The sequence below is a fragment of the Anomaloglossus baeobatrachus genome, chromosome 7 (assembly GCF_048569485.1).
Source record: "Anomaloglossus baeobatrachus isolate aAnoBae1 chromosome 7, aAnoBae1.hap1, whole genome shotgun sequence".
Classification (NCBI taxonomy): domain Eukaryota; kingdom Metazoa; phylum Chordata; class Amphibia; order Anura; family Aromobatidae; genus Anomaloglossus; species Anomaloglossus baeobatrachus.
The window spans coordinates 263,240,307-263,265,258 of NC_134359.1; the positions used below are offsets into that span (position 1 = coordinate 263,240,307).

Here is a 24,952-nt window from a genome sequence, read left to right on the forward strand (position 1 = left end):
TCCTGTGATAAAACAGGCAGGGAAATGTGTTATTTCAGAGAGAAAGCTGTGAGTCCCTGCTGTTTTGTCTGTATACTCGCTTATCATAATAGCCTTATGCGTCCTCCCTGATCAGGAGCTGTGGTATGTGCAGTATATAGAATATATATTGTATAAAAGGTACAGAAACCACTGACTGAGACTTCTCTATACTGTTTTACAACAGCCGTCAACACTCACTTCTACCAACTGGTCCAGTATGATGTATATGCCGCATGTCTGGAGAATCCCATATGAGCAATGTCTTGTAAGACGTCCGTGTGCCCGCAGCCATGCTCTGCCTGCCCTGGCATCTGCTGATTCAGCCCTTTCGATGTCTCAGTTTGCAATGTGTTGCCTTCAATAGGTTGTGAAATCCCCAGTATCTGCTGGAGGTGAAAGCCGATACCCAGAATACAAGTTGGTGGGATTTGTAATACTTGCCTTAGGAAAGCTAATACATACAATGATCACCAACACTGGCTGGTAAACAACAAACATGGTGACATGGAAGGGAAATGTGTGATTTACAGTGGTATGCAAAAGTTTGGGCACCCCTGGTCAAAATTACTGTTATTGTGAAACGAGTTGAAGATGAAATGCTTTCTAAAAGCCATAAAGTTAAAGATGACACATTTACATAGATTGTATTTGATGCAAAAAAAAAAACATTTACATTTTTAAACTAACAAAAAAGGAAAATGGGCCCATGCAAAAGTTTGTGCACCCTGCATGGTTACTACCTAGTTGCACCCCCTTCGGCAAGTATTACAACTTGTGAACGCTTTTTGTAGCAGCCAAAGTTTTCGATTCTTGTTTGAGGGATTCTTATCCATTCTTCCTTGGAAAGGTTTTCCAGTCCTGTGAGATTTCTGGCTCGTCTTCCAGTCCTGTGAGATTTCTGGCTCGTCTTCCAGTCCTGTGAGATTTCTGGCTCGTCTTCCAGTTCTGTGAGATTTCTGGCTCGTCTTCCAGTCCTGTGAGATTTCTGGCTCGTCTTCCAGTTCTGTGAGATTTCTGGCTCGTCTTCCAGTTCTGTGAGATTTCTGGCTCGTCTTCCAGTTCTGTGAGATTTCTGGCTCGTCTTCCAGTTCTGTGAGATTTCTGGCTCGTCTTCCAGTTCTGTGAGATTTCTGGCTCGTCTTCCAGTTCTGTGAGATTTCTGGCTCGTTTTCCATTTCTGTGAGATTTCTGGCTCGTTTTCCATTTCTGTGAGATTTCTGGCTCGTCTTCCAGTTCTGTGAGATTTCTGGCTCGTCTTCCAGTTCTGTGAGATTTCTGGCTCGTCTTCCAGTTCTGTGAGATTTCTGGCTCGTCTTCCAATTCTGTGAGATTCCTGGCTCGTCTTCCATTTCTGTGAGATTCCTGGCTCGTCTTCCAGTTCTGTGAGATTCCTGGCTTTTCTTCCAGTTCTGTCAGATTCCTGGCTCGCCTTCCAGTTCTGTCAGATTCCTGGCTCGTCTTCCAGTTCTGTGAGATTCCTGGCTCGTCTTGCATACACTGCTCTTTTGAGGTCTAGCAACAGGTTTCAATGATGTTCAGAGCAGGGGACTGAGAGCCATTGTAAAACCTTCAGCTTGCACCTTTTGAGGCCAGCTATTGTAGATTTTGATATGGGCTTGAGGATCATTATCAATTTGTAGAAGTTATCCTCTTTTTGTCCTTTTTAAGATTCAGCTTCTTTACAGATGTTCTGTTTTGCATGAAGAATTTGGTGAAATTTCATTGAATCCATTCTTCCCTCTACCTGAAATGTTTATCAAGCCATTAACTGCAACACAACCCCGAAGCATGATTGATCCACCCAAATGCTTAATGGTTGGCAAGATATTCTTTTCCTGACATTCTGTGCCCTTTTTCCACATGTACACTACAGTTCAAAAGTTTAGGGTCAATTAGATAATTCCTTCTTTTTGAAAGAAAAGCACTTTTTTTTTCTCTCTCTAATGAAGCGAACATTAAATTAAACAGAAATACACTCTATACATTAATGTGGTAAATGACTATTCTAGCTACAAATGTCTGGTTTTGAATGCAATATCTACATAGGTGTATAGAGGCCCATTTCCAACAACCACCACTCCAGTGTTCTAATGGTACATTGTGTTTGCCAACTGTGTTAGAAGGCTAATGGATGTTTAGAAATCCCTTGAAAACCCTTGTGCAAGTATATTAGCACAGCTGAAAACAGTTTTGCTTATTAGAGAAGCTATAAAACTGACCTTCCTTTGAGCTAGTTGAGAATCTGGAGCATTACTTTTGGTTCAATTAAACTCTCAAAATGGCCAGAAAAAGAGAACTTTCATGTGAAACTCGACAGTCTACTCTTGTTCTTAGACATGAAGGAAATTCCATGTGAGAAATTTCCAAGAAACTGAAGATTTCCTTCAACAGTGTGTACTACTCCCTTCAGAGGAGAGCACAAACAGGCTGTAACCAGAGTAGAAAGAGAAGTGGGAGGCCGCGCTGCACAACTGAGCAACAAGACAAGTGCATTAGAGTCTCTAGTTTGAGAAATCGATGCCTCACAGATCCTATTCTTTAAATAGTACCAGCAAAACGCCAGTGTCAATGTCTACAGTGAAGAGGCGACTCCGGGATGCTGGCCTTCAGGGTGATTTGGCAAAGAAAAAGCCATATCTGAGACTGGCTAATAAAAGGAAAAGATTAATATGGGCAAAAGAACACAGACATTGGACAGAGGGAGATTGGAAAAAAGTGTTATGGACAGACTAATCGAAGTTTGAGGTGCTTGAATCACACAGAAGAACATTTGTGAGACGCAGAACAACTGAAAAGATGCTGGAAGAGTGCAGACGCCATCTGTTAAGCATCGTGGAGGTAATTTGATGGTCTAGGGTTGCTTTGGTGCTGGTAAAGAGGGAGATTTGTACAATGTAAAACGGATTTTGAATAAGGAAGGCTATCACTCCATTTTGCAACACCATGCCATACCCTGTGGACAGCGCTTGATTGGAGCCAATTTCATCCTACAATAGGACAATGACCCAAAGCACACCTCCAAATTATGCATGAACTATTTAGGGTAAAAGCAGGCAGCTGGTATTCTATCTGTAATGGAGGGTCCCAGTCACCAGATCTCAACCCTATAGAGCTGTTGTGGGAGCAGCTTGACAGTATGGTGCCAAAAAGTGCCCATCGAGCCAATCCAACTTGTGGGAGGGGGGAAGCATGGGGGCAAAATATCTCCAGATTACCTCCGCAAATTAACAGCTAGAATGCCAAAGCTCTGCAAAGCTGGAATTGCTGCAAAGGAGCATTTTGTGCCGAAAGCAAAGTGTGAAGAGAAAATTATTATTTCCAGTAAAAATCCTTATTTCTAACCTCGTCACTGTCTGGACGATATTCTCTATTCATTATGCAACTCGTGTGATAAATAAAAGTAGGATTTTTCATGGAAAAGAGAAAATTGTCTGGGTGACCCCAAACTTTTGAACCGTAGTGCACCTTTTGACCATTGAGGCCAAAGAGTTCTATTTTAACCTCATTGGTCCACAGGACGTGTTTCCAAAATGCATCAAGCTTTTGCACACTTCTGCCACTGAATTTTATGGTGAGGATGCAGGAGAGGTTTTCTTCTGATGACTTCCATAAAGGTCATATTTCTGCAGGTGTCTCTGAACAGTAGAACAATGTACGACAACTCCAGAGTCTGCTAAATCTTCCTGAAGGTCTTTTGCAGTCAGGCGGGGGTTCCGATTTGTCTCTCTAGCAATCCTACGAGCAGCACACACAGAAATTTTGCTTGGTCTTCCAGACCTTATCTTGATCTCCACTGTTCCTGGTATCTGCCCTTTAATTACATTTCAAACTGAGGAAATGGCACCTTGAAACTATTTGCTACCTTCTTATAGCCTTCACCTGCTTTGTGGGCCTCCATCATTGTCATTTTCAGAGTGCCAGGCAGCTGCTTAGTAGAACCCATGGCTGCTGTTTTATTGGTACAAGGTTAGAGGTAGCTGTTCACACTAACAGTAATTTAGACCAGGGGTGTCAAAACTTTTGCATGCCACTTGTACTGTATATGGACATTCTGAATAAAAGCAAAAATAAAAAAAAGTATCTGCTTTCGATCACACTGATGCCACTGGTCAGCTGCTGCTTGAATTTTGTTTTTTTGCTTGTCTAAATACCCCCATTCTTATCATTTGGCTGGGCTCACACAGATGTACACAAAGTAGACAGCGGAGACCGTTGAACGTTCGGCCAGTAGATATCTGGTGTTTGGGCACTTTTAAAGGGCTATTACTATCTTGTACATTTATGGCATAAATATACAGTTGATGCTGATCCCACTAACCAACTGCTCTGTCAGTGGTCTTTATTTGTACTCCAACCATGCCCACTTGGCTAAAAAGACTACATTTATAAACAAGGAAAATCTTCTCTGGGACATGTTCCTCTGCCTCGCACAAGAGCCATCATTCTCGGAGTGGGGGGGAGCGTTTGGCGCATGCGGTGGGATCAGTAGTCTGGCGGGGGGAGTCAGAGCGCATGTGTGGGGATCAGTAGTCTGCAGGGGGGATCGGCATATGCATGGGGATCAGGAGTCTGGCTGGGGAGGGGGTGATCCGTAGTCCAGCCCTTGCAATGTTGCTGTTCTCCTGTCAGTGGCTAACAGATCACTCTTCTCTGAAACCCATTCTTCCACCCGAAGTCTCGCACAAGAGCTGTCATTCCCCGTGGGGGGGGGGGGGGTGTTCGGTGCATTTGCGGGGATAAGTAGCCTGGCTGGGGTGTCAACACGTGCGGGGATCAGTAGTCTGGCAGGGGAGTTGGCGCATACACTGGGATCTGTGGACTGGCTGGGGGGGGGGTCGGTCGACATACACAGGCATCAGTATCATGGCTGGGAGGATCGGCACATGCACAGGGATCAGTAGTCTGGCTGGGGGAGTTTGGCGCATGCACAGGGATCAGTAGTTTGGCTGGGGGGGGCGGTCAGCGCATACATGGGGATCAGTAGTCTGGCTGGGAGGGTTGGCGCATGCACATGTGCCCCTGAATACATCAGGGTGCTACAGGGAATTGCATCCTTACCCAGGGTTCAGGGCCTACTCCCCCATGGTTCCAGGTACCTAGGAAACCGGTGTCACTCCCATCTGCACCACAAAACCTAATCACCTCACATCAGTCACTGCCAAACACACTAGGGGGTTGGACTAGCTGGAAAATCTGCCAGCCACTTGGGGACTGAGCAAAGACTGTAAGGGGCGAGACAGAGAAAGGAGTGAAGAAGTAGGCTTCAGAGAGTGAGGAGCTTGAAGAGGTAGCTCTTGGGGAGCTAAGGAACTGATTGGGTCGCAAGCAGTGATCCAGGACCAGAGGAGTCGGGGACCGGTTGCAGGGACGTTGGACAGGGTTGTGACGCATGTAGTCTTGGAGGGACTGTCGGTACCAGAAGGGCCCAAGAGAACTGACCGCTACCGAGCATGACGAGGTACAGGACCCTAGGTCAGGAGCCGATTCAACGTCCTGACAATTCACCTGAAAGGGAGAGGATCTTCAAGGCCTTCCCTACACACTCAGAGATTGAGGGCATCAACACAACGAGGGGGACAGGGTTTTTTCAGACAGAGCAACCCACTAAGAGCACGGCTACACTACACATAGTAAGCAGGGCCCTCAACAGCTTCAAGCCACGGGGACCATCAATGGACAACAAATTGTGCACGGAGAGGCAGGCTCTGAATCACTAAGTGACACCGGTGGGACCGGATACTTGGACGGGCTCCCGACAGCGGCAGCTGTACTCAGTGACTTTGGTTTACCTATAGTGTGTGTGTGTCTCCTTTCTTCACCTCATCCAACACCATGACTACCCGCAGTGAGTACCCTGGTCCCTGCACCCTATCCTCCCAAATCTAGCAAACCCCAGAGTCCGGGGCCTTCCCTACCTGCGGAGGGACTGACACCCTTCTGCTTCACACCATCTGCCCCGGTACTCCCTCCAGCAGCGGCGGTACTCCCATTACTGCAACCCGCAGGTGGCGTCACAAACTTTTCCCCTGTAAATACCCCTTTTTTTTGGATCAAAGTGTCCTCCAAGCTGGGTTCGGGCCCCCCTCGAGCCACGATCCCAGATCGGAGCAGCCCGACTAACATCGGGGCGGTACACAATGGGATCAGTAGTCTGTCTGTGGAGGGTCAGCACCAGGGGCTGGCTGGCACAATTTAGCCTGAGGGCAAATCACAAAGCAGTGGTCCTCAAGTTGCAGCAGCCAACCTTTGGCCTGTTCATCTCTGGTCGCTGCATTAAAGCAGCAGAGGTAACAGGCTTTATGAACAGGCTGGTGCATATACAGTATATGGGAACAGAACTGCGCTTACTGAGTACATAAATACTAGAATAGAACCAAGATGACTTTATACATATGGGAACTGCAAGGAGCTTACTACATTGATAAGGGAGCAGAGGCGAGCTTATTGCAGAGATATGGGAGCAGAACCGGGCTTACTACAGAGATATGGGAGCAGAACCGAGCTTACTACATTGATAAGGGAGCAGAGTCGAGCTTACTGCAGAGATATGGTAGCATAACCGAGCTTACTACAGAGATATGGGAGCAGAACCGAGCTTACTAAGGAGATATGGTAGCAGAACCGAGCTTACTATAGAGATATGGTAGCAGAACCGAGCTTACTACAGAGATATGTTAGCAGAACCAAGCTTACTGCAGAGATATGGGAGCAGAACCGAGCTTACTACAGAGATATGGGAGCAGAACCGAGCTTACTACAGAGATATGGGAGCAGAACCGAGCTTACTACAGAGATATGGTAGCAGAACCATGCTTACTACAGAGTTAAGGGAGCAGAACCGAGCTTACTACAGAGATATGGGAGCAGAACCGAGCTTACTACAGCGATATGGGAGCAGAACCAAGCTTACTATACAGATAAGGGAGCAGAACCAAGATTACTACAGAGATAAGGGAGCAGAACCAAGCCTACTACAGAGATAAGGGAGCAGAACCGAGCTTACTACAGAGATATGGGAGCAGAACCGAGCTTACTACAGAGATAAGGGAGCAGAACCGAGCTTACTACAGCGATATGGGAGCAGAACCGAGCTTACTACACAGATAAGGGAGCAGAATAGAGCATACTACACCGATAAGGGAGAAGAACCGAGCTTAATATAGAGATAAGGGAGCAGAACTGAGCTTACGACATAGATACAGGAACAGAACCTAGCTTAATGTATCAATACAGGAACAAAATCATACTTAGTCAGTCTTCTACATAGAAAAAGCAACAGAATCAAGCCTCCTACATAGATATGGGAGCAGAACAAACTTACTGCATACATATAGTACCAGAACGAAGCTTACTGCTTAAATATGGTACCATAACTGAGCTTCCTATATAGATATGGAAGCAAAACCACACTTATTACATAGATACAGTACCGTAACCCAGCTAACTACATATACAACAAATACAAAGCTCCTCCTATATTTTCAATGTTAAACACGTACAGCAAACTGATGGCAAACGGACTACACACTGAAGCCATCCGTGTGCTGTACGTATTTTTCACGGCCCCATAGACTTCTATCGGCCATTGTCATCTGTGCTGCCAGAAAAAAAAAAACAGACGTCTCCATGTGGACCACATGGACATACGGTCTGTGTAAATACACTGACATGCGAGCAGCACCATAGGTTATAATGGGTATATGTGGTAAAAAAAAACAGATACAACAGTGCAGGAAAGGGTTAATTTCACTTGTCTTCTCATAAACATGGAAAGAAAAATGAAATTCCGTAACACATATGTGAATGGGTCCTTAGGCGTTGTGGTGTCTGTGTAAACCGCAACACTATAAGGGTGTGTGCCCACGGCCCAGCCATGCTGTGTCCTGGACGCAGCGTGTCCTCTCCTGCAGGGCCGCGAGTGCTCTCAGAAGGGACTGCAGCTGCCTGTGCCCACGGTCAGGGTTCGGGCCGCTGTGGGCTTTTTCTCGGTTCTCCCTGTGGAGAACACTCGCGCCTCCGCAGAAATAAATTGACATGCTGCGGCTCAGAGATCCACGTTACAGGTCAGCTTACACTGCGGGCCGGGCACTGCCTTCAAAACGCTGTGAACCCTGATTATGGCCACTTACCCTTACATACACACATCTTACAAACATACATAGAACCCCACAAACACGGACATGTAAACATAAAGTACCAATGGCGTAGAGACACGTACACCCACGCGGCGTACAGACACGTACACAGATTAAGGAGTACTTCTCACATAGCGAGATCGCTGCTGAGTAACGGTTTTTGTGACGCAGAAGTGACCTCATTAGCGATCTCGCTGTGTGTGACACTGAGCAGCGACCTGGCCCCTGCTGTGAGATCGCTGCTCGTTACACACAGTGCTGGTTCATTTTTTGGACGTTGCTCTCCCGCTGTGCAGCACACATCGCTGTGTTTGACAGCGAGAGAGCAGCGATCTGAATGTGCAGGGAGCAGGGAGCCGACGTCTGGAAACTACGGACGCTGGTAACCAAGGTACACATCGGGTAACCAAGCGAAGCACTTTGCTTGGTTACCCAATATTTACCTTGGTTACTAGCGTATGCCGCTCTCAGGCTGCCAGTGCTGGCTCCCTGAACACGTAGCCAGAGTACACATCAGGTAACTAAGCGAAGTGCTTTGCTTAGTAACCTGATGTGTACCCTGGCTACTAATGCAGGGAGCCAGCGCTAAGCGATGTGTGCTGGTAACCAGGGTAAATATCAGGTAATTAAATACCAAGATAAGTCATATAAAGTAGATATTGATTCAAAACCATATAGTCTTCACTACTTATTATAAAATCAATTTTATTAAATAATCAATCACAAACATACATAAATGCTTAAAATAAGAAGTAGAGAGGAAGTAAAGAGACAATCTCCCTATCCTGTTTCCTTCCTACAGTACGGGGGTCGGCGTCCTAGGTCAATGACGCCCCCGTTCAACGACGACTAAGTCCCTATATTGAGCCCTCCCTATAACAGATATAGTGCACCCCTTCTGGTAGATTGAATTCCCAGAGTATTATGACCACGGTGGATAGACAGTGCACAGTCCGGGGTGACTTAATTGTAGCTGGTAGTATAGCATTACTTTTGGGGTGGTGCTTAGGGGTCGTCTGTGATTTGTCAAATCTGTCAGTGTGCTCAGAAAGATAGTTGTAAAGCACAGTTTAAATAGGTGTGCTGTTCCGAAAGTATTCAGCACATAACTGGTGTGCTCAATTTGAGGACATATTTGAGACACACAATTCCTAAACAGGAGTGCCCACAGTTACATAAGTGCCCGACGCGTTTCGCCCATTAACATCTCAATGGTGTAGGGCTCATCAGGGGCTTGAGGACAAATTCTTGATAAACTACTTATTTAGATATCGGAGTAAGTACGGTCCTATTAGTCACTGGGCTAATAACGATGATATGATCCTAAGATCCATCTGGTATCTTTTATATACCAGATGGATATATATCTTTTATATTTTAAATATCGGGTAACCAAGCAAAACATTTTGCTTAGTTACCCGATAATTACCTTGGTTACCAAGCGCAGCATCGTTTCCACGAGTCGCTGGTGGCTGGTCACTGGTCGCTGGTGAGATCTGCTTGATTGACATCTCACCAGCGACCATGTAGCGACGCACCAGCGATCCTGACCAGGTCATATCGTGTTCGGAATCGCTGGTACGTCGTCTAGTAAGACGGTACCCTTATTCACATTAAGCATACACATATTTGAAGACATTCACAAACATATAAACATACACATACATAAATAGACAAACACAAACATATACACACAGACCTACACACATGATGGGGGGCTTTTACTTTTGATGATTAAGGACAACACTTATCTTGCCTCCTGTGTGGCCCACTGACTTGTTTGATGCTCCTCTTCGGTGGGGAGGCAGCGCACGCAGCATGACGCAGGGCTGCCACCAGGAATTTCAGGGCCCCATACTGGCAACATTTTTAAGGCCCCTTGAGACTCCGCCCTGGTTCCACCCCAGCTCCACCTTCACCCCTCAAACCTTCCATAGTACCACCGCCATTCTTGGAAAAACTCCACTTCTGCAAACCATCCTCACAAATCAAACATTATCCGCTATTCGGCTCAGCCTCAAAAAATCTGCATGCACCGTATACCCCAGGCGGAATAGTCAGCCATATGCGTATTTATATATAATAAAGAGGATACAGGTAGGTATATATATATATATATATATATTTATTTTTTTTCTAATAATTATGGAGGATGCTGGCTGTGTATATATAATATAGAGTCTGCTGGCTCCATATATGTAATATGGAGGCTGGGGGCTGTATATAGTGTATACACAGCACCATACTGTACACACACATCCACACTATATACAGTACATATAGTATATACAGATGTAATATGGGCTGTAGTGTGCACCTGTATACACAGTGTGTCCTCCCATATCCTGTCCACCGCCATTAACTTGAGAATGGCGGCAGCTATAGGCATAGAAGTGGTGTCTAGGTATAGTAAAGTAGTCATGCGCTACGCAACGAAACCACCTATAGCGCCACCTGGTGGAAAACAACGGATTTAGCGTTTTTATCTCGAAAATGGAACAAAATAGAGAAAAAAAGAGAATTAAAAAATTGTAGGGCATCATCAATTCAATACGAATCGACACTTTACATACAGAAATGCTATGATATGAAACCCATGACCCCCCCAAAACATTGAATGCTGGTCACGCATATGGCGCTCATGTAACTTTGATGCTCAAAGTGGCCCCCGTCAGCTGCAATGCACATCTGGCCTCTGCACAGCATACTGTATCTTGCTGCACGTTGTGCAATATGGTAGGTGACACGTTTGCACAAGCATCTGTGATACGTCGTCGTAGGTCCTGCAATGTTGGTGGAGGGGTCGCATACACCTGCTGTTTGATGTGACCTCACAGAAAGAAGTCCAATGGGGTCAGGTCAGGTGAGCGTGGAGGCCACTCCACACAGCCACCATACCCAATGACTTGTAGGAAGGTCTCCATGAGGTATCGCTTCACGTCCGCAGCCTTGTGAGTTTTACACGTTCTAATCATAGCATTTCTGTATGCACGGTGTCGATTCGTATTGAATTTATGATGGTCTACAACTTTGTAATTCACTTTTTTTCTCTACCTCGTTCCGTTTTCGAGATAAAAATGCTAACTCCGTTGTTTTCCACCAGGTGGCGCTATAGGTGGTTTCATTGCGTAGCGCATGGCTACTTTACTATACCTAGACACCACTTCTAGGCCTATAGCTGCCGCCGTTCTCAAGTTAATGGCGGTGGAAAGGATATGGGTGGACACACTGTATAGTGTATACAAAGCACCATACTGTACACACACATCTACACTATATACATATAGTATATACAGATGTAATACGGGCTGAATTGTGCACCTGTATATACAGTATGCTGCTGTGTATGAGCCAGAAGACAGACACACACAGATTAAACTCCACAGCCGCAGGTGGCTCTGATGTTGAAGACAAAAGGTTCAGATGGAGTCCTGGTGCTCGGTGGTGATCAGAGGATCCTCTCCTCGCGGCGACATCTTTCGTCTTCCGGGATGGTCCCGTTTGTACTGCACATAGCAGCCTCTTTAGCGCATGCACATTACAAACTTCACAATAATGAACAGAGGGTGGTTTGTCAGTGTCAGACGTCACTGATGATGTCACACATGGCTGTCCCCCTCTTCAGCACCCATACCTAAGTAGCTGTGGCTATGGCTGGGGCACCGAGGCTTAATAAAGCTAAGCACCATATTTTTTGACCTATAAGGGTGTTTTCACACATCCGGTATTTCGCCGGTTTGAGGGATCCGTCACACTCCACTCCAGTACAGTACAATACAGTACAATGGCATTGCGGCAAGCATCGGTCACAAGCTGTCATGTGACCGAAGCATGTGATCGGAGCTTGCCGCGATGCCATTGTACTATATTGCACTGTATTGGAGTGTGACGAAACCGGCAAAATGCCGGATGTGTGAAAGCACCCTAAGATGCTCTTTACCATAAGATGCACCCCAGGTTTACAGAGCAGAAATAGAAAAAAAACATCTTTCCTATTAAAACTTCCCTGGCGGTGTAAAGGGGATCTGTCATTATTACTAGTTTTAATGTATTAGGGTAGGCTGTGGGCTGGTATTTTTAGGCTGGGAAGGGCCCAATAACTGTGAACCTTCACATCCTGATAATACCACCCCACTGCTGTTTTCTTTATCTGTGCTGGTTCTCAACAATAGAAGGGAACTCACGTAGTTTTATTTATTTATTAGGTTTAACCAGGTAAAACACCCTTTAGTGCCACATAAAAGGCACTATAGGGTACAAGTGTATAATATGTAGGGGGGGACATTATATAGCTGCAGGATATCGATCTTATCTTTCTATTTTATCTTTTCTATCATCTGTCATTTAGATTTCATTGCTTTATTATTTCTTCCCCCTGGAAGACGCTGTCACGAAATGCGCGTGGCGTCCTATCCTGACTACCCTGGACTGTCTATGATATAGTGGTTAGTATAAAGATTTATTGGTGTGATCCACTTGGATTTATTTTTGCACTTTGTATCTGCATTAATGTCGCCACTTTAATACTGCACGCCGCCACATTATTATCTATAGATCACACAGTACATTCATGTTATGACCACATTATTTTGTATTTGTCCTTTGGCCATGAATAAAAATGAATATGTTTTATTTATTCATCTGTTCTTTTTAAGCCATAGTGATTAGTGGACAATTGTATCTACGCAAGGTGAGATAGGAGCGCACCAATAGTCTAGAACGTACAAAACCAATGAAAAAGAGAGGGTGCTACCTGGTGCGGTGGAATGGAGGAGCACAACAGGGAAGAAGAAAAGCAACCGCACATGTGTCAGATGCACACCAAGATGTAGAATAAAAAATTGCCTTTATTGTATACCAATGTTAAAAACATTTAAAAAAACCAATTGAACAAGCCACCAGAGGTGGAGGCAAGAATACCCTGGGCAGGGAAAATCACAATAACAGTAATAGTCACATACATGAAAGCGACAATCAAAAAGAAAGTTATTGCTGTGGGGAAAAATGTGCCAATATATAATGCTAAATGCCTGACAATATTCAAGACAACCAGGGGTATAGGAGTAACCCTTATATGCAGTATTAAGGGGAGCGGAATTGAATATAATAATTCAAGCAACAAGGTCACAGAGGCATAAATTACATAAATGATGAAAAGATGCAATAGTCCAATATATTCATCGTAAATACATCAAAGAGAATATTAGCCTGAATAAGAAGTTCCCATATCAAGTAACCTCGTTCAGCTCCCTAGACCTGTATGTACGGGTACAGTACATGTGACCTATATATGTATTGAGGAATAGTACTGACCACGAACTGCACTAAAGTCCAGTTAGGAAATACAATACCCCAAGTGGCCCAAGTGGCACTTGCCCTGAGGAAGCCGCTTTGGCGGCGACACGCGTCGGCCTGCCTGCCCTGGGCATCCCCTTGTGCCATCCTGCGCCTTTTCCACTTACCACTTGGGGTATTGTATTTCCTAACTGGACTTTAGTGCAGTTCGTGGTCAGTACTATTCCTCAATACATATATAGGTCACATGTACTGTACCCGTACATACAGGTCTAGGGAGCTGAACGAGGTTACTTGATATGGGAACTTCTTATTCAGGCTAATATTCTCTTTGATGTATTTACGATGAATATATTGGACTATTGCATCTTTTCATCATTTATGTAATTTATGCCTCTGTGACCTTGTTGCTTGAATTATTATATTCAATTCCGCTCCCCTTAATACTGCATATAAGGGTTACTCCTATACCCCTGGTTGTCTTGAATATTGTCAGGCATTTAGCATTATATATTGGCACATTTTTCCCCACAGCAATAACTTTCTTTTTGATTGTCGCTTTCATGTATGTGACTATTACTGTTATTGTGATTTTCCCTGCCCAGGGTATTCTTGCCTCCACCTCTGGTGGCTTGTTCAATTGGTTTTTTTAAATGTTTTTAACATTGGTATACAATAAAGGCAATTTTTTATTCTACATCTTGGTGTGCATCTGACACATGTGCGGTTGCTTTTCTTCTTCCCTGTTGGACAATTGTATCTACGACTGTTTACATCTAGATTTGCTCTTATTTATGTATTATACTGTGTGATTTGTGTAGTCCTAAGTTTTCAGTAAATTTTTTTCTTTCTCCGTGTCAAATTTTATTGATTTTGAATATTTTAATTAATAAAATGTATAATTTGTTTATTAATTGTTTCTCTTCCTTTTTCTTGGTTGTGAATTCTACTTTGTGCCTTACATAGTGGCCTAGAAGTATTTAATTGTTTCAACTAGTAAAATGTGCATAGAGTATTCTGATGATAAATGCATTGTATACACACGTCATACACATAATAGGCGAGAAAACAATCACACACTCGCATAGCGCTGGTATGACATATGGAATAACAGACACATGACCCTCGTCCCACTATTCAGGATATCGGAGCCATTATTTATACTATAGTGGAAGTGAAACCTGAGGTAAATACCAAAGATGGAAGCAGCTGCTCCATGTTTAGTGGTTGAGCCCCGATTGTGACATCACCCATGTGTAGCCACGCCCCCCGTGATGTCACAGTTGGATTCCAATTGTGATGTCACGGAATGTGTGTGTATAATGAGTGATGTTACAGATTGAGGCATTGTCTGGAGAGACTCATTGTGCTAACTACACGATTAGTGATTTTCCTCCATACTAAAATGCTTTTTAAGCTACTTCTATTTCTGATTTTGCTATTAGCGCCTGTGACAGGTGCTCCCATCGGAAACCGCAACCAGCGGTCTATACCGGAGAACAGGATCCAGGGAGGTGAGTGCATTACCAGATATACACTGACTATGGGGGAAAGAGGAATCGCCATTTTAATTTTTATTTCATAAATCAGTAATACACATGGAAATAAGCGACTTTGTAATATTTCTTATCAGAGAAAATCTGCTTCTTTCTGATTTTTCACTCTAAATTCACCTGTAAAATCTGTCTTCAGTGAATACAAATTTCCCATTCCTGAGATAGGAGATGACAGTTGGTGCTTTTTATATTCTATGGAGGAGGAGGAGCGAGTGGCCGACAGATATTCTGCTGCAAGTTCTCCTGACCGTAAGGTACAGATCTCCATAGAAGGTTATGAGAACCAACTGTCATCCCTATCTCAGTAATGGGAGATTTGTAGTCACTGAAGACAGATTTCACCTCAGAATTGAGCAATTTGAGAATGAAAGATCAGAGAAGAAATAAGCAGAAGATATTGCACAGTTTATCTGGTGAGGGGTTATCTGATCACTTCTGTTCTTTCTTTTTCTCTTTCAGGGGATAACATCGTCCTTCCCGATATTTCTCGGGATCTGCTCATTAGCATTGCTATAGGTGCTGCTATTGTCTTTGTCATTGTGATAACGGCTGCTGCCATCTCTACCCTCATCTATAGGTAAGTATAGGAAGGAATGATTTATGGGCCACACTGGAGTCTGGAGGAGAAATGTCTCATCTTCAGGTCACTCCAGTATTGGGGACATTTATGTGTAGACTAGAAAACCATGTGCAGGACCCTGGTCCAGAGGCCATGTCAGTGCCTGAGGCCCCCGGAGCAGAGCGCTGGGGACTTCCTGCTCCCTGTCTGTATCCGGTGCTTCTTCCCCAATACCAGGACATGTGCCGCACTTCCACAGAGGACATTGTGGCTCTTCCCAATCAGAAGAGGCCTCTGGACCTGGCCCCGCTCCAGGGCAGACTTCTAGGGTCTCTCCAAACTGGAGCCCGGGGACTAATGGGGCAGATTATTGAAATGACAGAATGGTGATAATTCTCCTGATAGAACATGTCATGTAACACGTGTTATTACCCTGTGCAGAAATTTACAATATGACTTCAATGTTACCATTTTACAGACTTCGGAAAAACAACAAATCCAGAAGAGATGAGGAAGTTATAGAATACTACTACGACTACTTTTACAGTCAGTGGTTTCCCTACAAAAAGCAAGAGAGCAGCAGCAAACCAAAAGGTAAATACATCTGACATTGTATCACGGCCGGGGAAGGGCTTCTCAGGGGGCTCAGGATCCGAGCTCCCTCCACACACGGCAGGTACAGCTATATACTCTATAGTTGGCATTCGGGGGGCTCCGGAGTCGAGCTCCCTCCACACACGGCAGGTACAGCTATATACTCTATAGTTGGTGTCGCGGGCAGAGGAGGGGATGCCGCGCTCTCCCTACTGCTGCTCGGGTCCGGCTGCCGCGGCTGCTGCGGCCTGCCACTGCTCGGTGGCTCGAGCGATGGGCCAGATCCCGAGGACTTGAGCGGCGCTCCTCGCCCGTGAGTGAAAGGGGGTTTTTGGGTGTGGTGATTGTTTATTGACCGTGATGCCACCCACGGTTGTGGTGATTTGTTGGCACCACCGCTGCTCTGTATGGGAATCCCGGGAAGGATGGTATGGAGCAGCCAGTTGTTGTGTTGCCCCTCCGTGGGTAGGGGTTGGTGATCCCGGGGCCCAATGATGAGGTGGGAGATGCAGGGCTTGGTGGGCGCAGGGACGCGGGGGCAGCGCTGTGCCTTGCGGCACTGTGGTACTCACTCAGCCTGAGACGATGACACAGTTCTCAGTAAAACACACGGCTGGAAAGACGGTTCCCACGGACAGCTGCACTTGCTTTCCCCAGTAGGTGACGGTGATGGTCCCTCTGTCCTGCACCTATGTTGATGATGGTTTCGATGGGTTCCCACCGGTAACCCGCTCCCCGGCTTGGATATGGGCCGGAGGAGCCCTACTTTGCCCGCAGGCGCTGGCCCTGAGAAACTGGTGCCCTGGCGGTGGCGGTGTCTCTCCTCAATGGTTGGACTGTTGCCTTCAATCGGGACTTAGTTGTTTGGAGACAGACGTCCCCTTCACTGACGGATTTGGCAAATTTACGGCGACTCCTAGCCTTGCCGGGGTCCGAGAGGCCCCTGCCCTGGTGCTGACTGTTCTTCGTATACTGCTCCAGACCGCCGGGCCACTACCCGTCCGCGGTCCTTCCAGCAACCTCCGAGCAGCCCCCCTCTAGACTGTCACCGCCATCTGCTGACCTTGCTGGCACTGTCCTGGCACACAGCCGGACCAACTTCAGGCTTTACTACTCTCACTTTTACTCCTTTTCTGTTACTTCAGCCTTCCTCCTTAGCTCCACTACTACCTCCTTCTACTTCACTCCCCTAAACTGCACTTATCTGTTCTTTCCACTTCTCCCTCCAAACTCTAACTGCCTGGTTTTCCCGCCTCCAGGGCTGTGAACTCCTCGGTGGGCGGAGCCAACCGCCTGGCCCACCCCCTGGTGTGAACATCAGCCCCTGGAGGAAGGCAACAAGGATTTTGGTAGCCTTGGTGTTCCTAACTGGGGTGTAGGGTGTGGTGGTGTGATGACCTGTGACCCCTGGCTTGCCCAGGGCGTCACATTGGCATTCGGGGGGCTCCGGAGTCGAGCTCCCTCCACACGTGACAGGTACCGGCTATACTCTATAGCTGGCATTCGGGGGGCTCAGGATCCGAGTTCCCTCCACACACGACAGGTACTGGCTATACTCTATAACTGGCATTTGGGGGGCTCAGGAGTCGAGCTCCCTCCACACATGTGGCAGGTACCGGCTATACTCTATAGCTGGCATTCGGGGGGCTCAGGAGTCGAGCTCCCTCCACACATGTGGCAGGTACCGGCTATACTCTATAGCTGGCATTCGGGGGGCTCAGGAGCCGAGCTCCCTCCACACGCAGCAGGTACAGTTATACTCTATAGCTGGAATTTGGGGGGCTCAGGAGCAGAGCTCCCTCCACATGTGGCAGGTACCGGCTATACTCTATAGCTGACATTCGGGGGGCTCAGGAGCCGAGCTCCCTCCACACGCAGCAGGTACCAGCTAAACTCTATAGGCTGGGTGCTTCTCTGTGCGGGCTGGTGGCCAGCTGACTGCATCTCTGTATGGGAAGCTGTGGTGGCTGTGCTGGCAGCGAAAGCTGTTGTGTGAGGTGTCCCAGATGCTCTAGCTTCAAATGATGGCGCCCGGAGTCAGCGCATGTGCAGATGGAGCTATCAGCTGAGAGATTCATCTGCTAATGTGTTGCTCTGGGCGCCATTCTTTGAATCTTGGACCATCGACAGAGCATCTGGGACAACCGCTGCACCGGCCTGCGTCACACAGCCACCGCAGCTTCCACTGCCAGCACAGACCCACTGCTTCCAGCACAGACCCACCACTGCCAGTACAGACCCCACCAGCACTGCCCCTGCCTCCCTTGACTCCACTCCAGCACCGCTACCACCACCTCTCTGGTAAGACAACACCGGAGTATAAAACGGACCCCTTTTTTTTTTTTTTTTTTTTTTTTTTAACCATTTTTTTATCTCTAAATTTGGGGTGTGTCTTATAAAACGAAAAATATGATAATAGAAAAACAACATTTTAGGAAAACAAATGATTTCCAAATCCAAATCCCGGCAGTGAATGAAACTGAGACATAAAGGAAATGGTCTACAAGAAACACAGAAGCTTTTTATTTTATTAATTTTTATTTAAATATTCTGTGTTACAGGAGAACATGAGGAGAACATAAAGCTTATTGCTGATTATGTTCCTAATGGACCCAAGACGGAAAATGGAGACATCCTCGAAGAAACCAAGATTTCTGTGCCTGGCCCCCCTGATGTAATAATCGGCATGCCAGATGAGGATGTTGTCACTGCCTCTGGCCCCCCTGAAGTAATAATCGGCATGCCAGATGAGGACGTGGTCACCGCCTCTGGCCCCCCTGAAGTAATCAGCACGCCAGATGAGGACGTGGTCACCGCCTCTGGCCCCCCTGATGTAATAATCGGCATGCCAGATGAGGATGTTGTCACTGCCTCTGGCCCCCCTGAAGTAATCGGCATGCCAGATGAGGACGTGGTCACCGCCTCTGGCCCCCCTGAAGTAATCAGCATGCCAGGTGAGGACGTGGTCACCGCCTCTGGCCCCCCTGATGTAATAATCGGCATGCCAGGTGAGGACGTGGTCACCGCCTCTGACAGTAAGTTTATTTTATCTTCACTTTGAGCAATTTCTTTCAGCATTTTTTTCAGCACTGGGATGGCGCTTTTAATGTAAGTCCCTGCCCCATTCTTATACTCCCCCTCCGGCGGCTTTATCCTTTTTTGTCGCCGCTCAGAAATTATGCAATTCCGAGAGCCACAACAAGGCTCTCATAGACTTACATTGAGTTGTGATATCCAGTGCGCTCCATGAAATACTGGAGCTACCGATCGGAGAGCCACCGGAAAAAGAAGAAGATGGCGGCAGGTGGGTATAAGACAGAGGGCGGGAGACTTACAGTTAAAGCCCCACCCCAACGGAGAGAAAAAAAAGGGGTGCCTCAATCAGTTTCTTAATATTTTCTGGGTCTCCGCCCTAGGCCAGTAATGAAGTATATTCGTTGTCCATTAAATTAACAGCTAATCTTATAAACAATGGACCTAATTGGCGCCTATTACTTCTCTGTTTTTTGGTGTTTTTCCAGTTTTGTTGCCTAATTTTCATTTTGTTTTTCATCTTTTGTAAAGTCTACTTGATATGTGTTTGCCTGGGTTTTATGTTCACCATTAGGGGCAGGGTTTGTGGTTTCTAGATATTTTATCTGATCCATCAATTATCTATTATGTACCCCAGTTCCCCGGAGACATTTTATGTTTGCCTGAAATTGTGGCGCAAAATTTGCATCATTTTGTAAAGCGTGCTAAGAATGGCAAACCAAGTCACAGGCCAAATAAAAGGACTTTTTGTTTGTTTTTCACAAAATCTATGAACCACCTGCGCCATTTTCAAGAATGTGGAACAAGAAACCTTTGACAAATAACAGGAAAATAAAATAAAAAATATGACACAAATAATGTATCGGGTCTAATGTGTTTTACAGAACATCAAGAGGACATAGGAAATATTCCACCTCCTCCTCCGCTTCCAAGTTACAAGACACTTTTTGGACAAGGAACGGACATGATTGGATCAGAAGGCTCTATGTCTGACGACAAAAAGGACCGTGACCTCCAACCACGGTAAGTTCTTACCACTTATCTGTATGCATGTTTTTATATATATATATATATATATATATATATATATATATATATATATATATACAGTGGAACCTTTGTTAACGAGAACAATCCATTCTGGGACTGTGCTTGTTAACCAAGTTACTCAATCAGCAGAGCAAGATTTCCCATAGGAAATCATTGCAATGCAGATAATTCGTTCCACAACTTGTTAAATTTCCCATCCTGGTCCCCTATTGTCTCATTCCACACATGCACAAACACACACAAACATGTACAAACATACAAGCACGCACGCACACGCACATATTATGCTCACCATACCTTCCGTTCCATCGCCGGTCTCCTGGGACTTGCTGTTCGCTGGTACGGGATGTGTATCGGGTAACCATCACGACGAGGGAGGAACTTCCGCACCCAGAGCGCTGACGTCAACGCCGCTTGCCTCTGATTGGTCAGCGCGCTGCCTTTGAGTAGTGTCTGACAGCAGAAGTTCCTGCCTCGTTGAGATGCTTGCGGATACACATCCTGGAGCGGCGAACTACAGGACCCAGGAGGCTGGCGATGAAACGGAAGGTAAGGGGAGTATAATATGTGTACCTTCCGTTCCATCGCCGGCCTCCTGGGTCTTGTAGTTCGCCGCAAGGATTCCTCCCTCGTTGCGTTGTACCGGCGGACTACAAGAATCATGAGGCCGGCGATGGAACGGAAGGTAAGGTGAGCATAATACTGTATGTGTGTGCGTGCGTGTTTGTTTGTGTGTGTTTTGTGCATGCTTGTGTCCGTTTGTGCGGACTGCAAGTGCGGGTTAGAGCGCGGTGGATGTACGGAACCGGAAGTGTGTGCGGTGAGTATTTTGCTCGTACAGCAAAGCCTTCTCGTAAACCGAGTTACAAATTTACAGAAAGCTTTGCTTGTTAAGCGAAATTCTCGTTAACTGGGTTATTCGTTAAGCAAGGTTCCACTGTATGTGTATATATATATATATATATATATATATATATATATGTTTTCTGAAAGATGTAGATGCAACATAAACATGTAATGGACTACATTAGAAATTGGGCAATTAAGAGCTAAACATTTTAGCATAATTTCTGTATTTATTATCTAGATTATGGCTTCTCAAACTCTTCTACTCCTTCCCCTTTAGACATACCCAAGAAAGGCCCGAGCATCACCAGGAATATCTATCCGGTGATTGGGCCTTGCCACCTGTAATGGGCGGCTGTGATTGGGTCACCTCCGCTGACGGTAAGTTAATTTTATCTTCATTTTAAGCAATTTCTAATATTTTCTGGGTCTCCAACCCCCGACTGGCAACATGAAGTCAGTTACTTACACTGAGGACATTCTGGATTGTGTCTTTCCATATTACAAAATGTATTTAACACAGAATCAACATTTTAAGAGAAAAAAGGTCTCTAAATCCAAATCCCGGTAGTGACATAAAGGAAATTGTCTACAAGAAACACGTAGAAGATTTTTATTTTATTAATGCTGATTTCAATATTCTGTGTTGCAGGAGAACATGAGGACAAAATACAGATTCTTACTGATGATGCTCCTCATGGACCCGAGACTGATAATAGAGAGATCCTCGAGGAGACCAAGATCCCTGTGTCTGGCCCCCCTGATGCAGTAGTCAGCATGCCAGATGAGGATGTGGTCACCTCCTCTGACGGTAAGTTTATTTCCTTCACTTTGAGCAATTTCTAATAATTTCTAATAATTTCTGGGTGTCCAACCCCACACCGGGAATGAAGTAGAATCAATGTCCATTAATATGTATAAACATTGTGTTTTACAGAAGGAGAAGAGGAATTTGAAGATGCTCTACCTGTTCTAACAAATATCCACACTTGCCAGTGTGTAAACGTGCCCGCTAGGGTACAACTTTTTTGCTACTTCAAATCAAAGGACGGAAACCTCCTGCCCTGGTAAGTTCTTATGGCTTTGCATTCTACCTATATATTTTATGATATATGTTATGTTTTAAGATAAAATGAAATTGCCCACTTTTTCTACTCATTCCTCATTAGACACACCGAACTAATGCTTGGGCATCACCAGATAAACCATGGGTGGTGCCTGGACCTCACCAGACAGACCATGGGTGGTGCCTAGGCCTCACCAGACAGACCATTGGTGGTACCTGGGCCTCACCAGACAGACCATTAGTTGTACCTGGGCCTCACCAGACAGACCATGGGTGGTGCCTGGGCCTCACCAGACAGACCATGGGTGGTGCCTGGGCCTCACCAGACAGACCATGGGTGGTGCCTGGGCCTCACCAGACAGACTATGGGTGGTGCCTGGGCCACACCAGGCAGACCATGGGTGGTGCCTGGGCCTCACCAGACAGACCATAGGTGGTGCCTGGGCCTCACCAGACAGACCATGGGTGGTGCCTGGACCTCACCAGACAGACCATGGGTGGTGCCTGGGCCTCACCAGACAGACCATGGGTGGTGCCTGGGCCTCACCAGACAGACTATGGGTGGTGCCTGGGCCTCACCAGGCAGACCATGGGTGGTGCCTGGGCCTCACCAGACAGACCATGTGTGGTGCCTGAGCCTCACCAGACAGACCATGGGTGGTGCCTGGACCTCACCTTACAGACCATGGGTGGTGCCTGGGCCTCCCCAGATAGACTATGGGTGGTGCCTGGGCCTCCCCAGACAGACCATGGGTGGTGCCTGGACCTCACTTGACAGACCATGGGTGGTGCCTGGACCTCACTTGACAGACCACTGGTGGTGCCTGGGCCTCACCATGCAGAGTTAAAGACCATACTAATATCAAAAATATTTCTCAGTGTTGTCTCATAAACCCAATGTAATAATATAATGTTAGGATAACTGCAAAATGACCGACGATGTTTCTAAATTAAATATTGCTGCAGTCATAGAACAGACTGTGCAGCACATGATCACTTATAGGGAAACTGTCCACCTAGCTGCCTGCAAGGGAAGCCTTACAGTTTGAGAGGCACTGATCTAATGGATGACATAATCTTCCTGGCTGTCCTGCTTGTTATCGTATACATCCATGTAATTATGTTATTCCTTACTATTTTCCTTATTTTTGATCATATATTACAGGTGAGGCAAAGCGAGGTCTTCAAGAGGCAGATTCCGGGCTCGGTCTCTGCCTCCACCCACTGGATATGACACTTACCGGACTTTCCGCAGTCAGATGTAGTCACAATACAAGTGACTTTCCTGCTGCATCTAGAGGCAGATTCCGGGCTCGGTTTCTGCGCTCACACATGAATAAAAGTCATCTTTTATTGGACTTTCTGCAGTCAGATGTAGTCACAGACAAGTGACTTTCCTGCTGCATCTAGAGGCAGTTTCCGGGCTCGGTTTCTGCGCTCACCCATGAATATGACTTTTATTGGACTTTCCGCAGTCAGATGTAGTCACAATACGAGTGACTTTCCTGCTGCATCTAGAGGCAGATTCCGGGCTCGGTTTCTGCGCTCACCCATGAATATGACTTTTATTGGACTTTCCGCAGTCAGATGTGGTCACAATACAAGTGACTTTCCTGCTGCATCTAGAGGCAGATTCCGGGCTCGGTTTCTGCGCTCACACATGAATAAAAGTCATCTTTTATTGGACTTTCTGCAGTCAGATGTAGTCACAGACAAGTGACTTTCCTGCTGCATCTAGAGGCAGTTTCCGGGCTCGGTTTCTGCGCTCACCCATGAATATGACTTTTATTGGACTTTCCGCAGTCAGATGTAGTCACAATACGAGTGACTTTCCTGCTGCATCTAGAGGCAGATTCCGGGCTCGGTTTCTGCGCTCACCCATGAATATGACTTTTATTGGACTTTCCGCAGTCAGATGTAGTCACAATACAAGTGACTTTCCTGCTGCATCTAGAGGCAGATTCCGGGCTCGGTTTCTGCTCTCACCATTGAATAAGTAAAGCCCAAGGGAAGGGCGCTCCTTCAGCCATGGTTCCCTAAAGGTTTCCTCCACTGGGGGTTTTTCCTTTCCTGAGTGCTGAAGGAGTCAAGGCCCCCTGTCATCATCATCATCAAGGCCACATAAAATATTGTCCTGACTTCTAATGGAAACTTCTATATTACACAATTTGAATGAAGTAAATAAAGAAGTCAGCGTATATCATGTGTATCTGAGTATTTTTTATAGATGTTGTAGCTTTTTTGTTCTGACTCAATGTTAGATTACCGGATCACCAAAGAGGACATATTGTGGGACGAGGCCCTCTTAGTCACGATCTCCTATAGAAAAGAACACACCGGGTGTGAGCATAACCTATTCTATTCCCCTGTGAGTAGTTTTCTTATACAATTTACAGATAAATGTAATACTGCATGCAACGTGCCCATTGGAAGTTTCACCGCCCCCCCCCCCCCCCCTTCTCAGAAATGTTATAACCTTTATGTATCATGCCTCTCGCAGTATACTGCCCATAACAGTTTTCTCAGAACATTGTATATGAGATAAGAAAATATTAGACCACATATGACACCTTCAATATTAGACTATAAGACTAGCTAATACTAAAAATGTAGAATGGAGAAAAATATTAACCCTTCTATTGAATGTCCCCTTTCAGAAATGGTGTAACATCTACCACTGGGTCAGGTGGTGTCCACAAACACATAGGGGCTTCTGTGCCATTGGTCTAGTAATCATGATGGGACTTACTTTCTACGCGCTTCACCCATCCACCCTCAGTGTGGACACCTACAACCC

At 45.9% G+C, this 24,952-nt stretch overlaps 1 protein-coding gene and 1 long non-coding RNA gene across 2 annotated transcripts; both read left to right on the plus strand.

The window, feature by feature from the left end:
* The first annotated feature begins 2,357 nt into the window (after positions 1 to 2,357).
* Positions 2,358 to 21,877, plus strand: LOC142246698 (uncharacterized). Its single transcript, XM_075319761.1, has 9 exons — positions 2,358 to 2,373; positions 14,897 to 14,965; positions 15,467 to 15,584; positions 16,045 to 16,160; positions 18,722 to 19,195; positions 20,078 to 20,216; positions 21,370 to 21,470; positions 21,742 to 21,838; positions 21,874 to 21,877. The coding sequence occupies exons 1-9, from the start codon at positions 2,358 to 2,360 to the stop codon at positions 21,875 to 21,877; spliced, it is 1,134 nt and encodes a 377-aa protein (XP_075175876.1).
* Positions 21,875 to 24,286, plus strand: LOC142246171 (uncharacterized). Its single transcript, XR_012724882.1, has 3 exons — positions 21,875 to 21,900; positions 22,027 to 22,156; positions 23,321 to 24,286. It is a non-coding gene; the product is annotated as an uncharacterized LOC142246171 (long non-coding RNA).
* Positions 24,287 to 24,952: the final 666 nt, after the last annotated feature.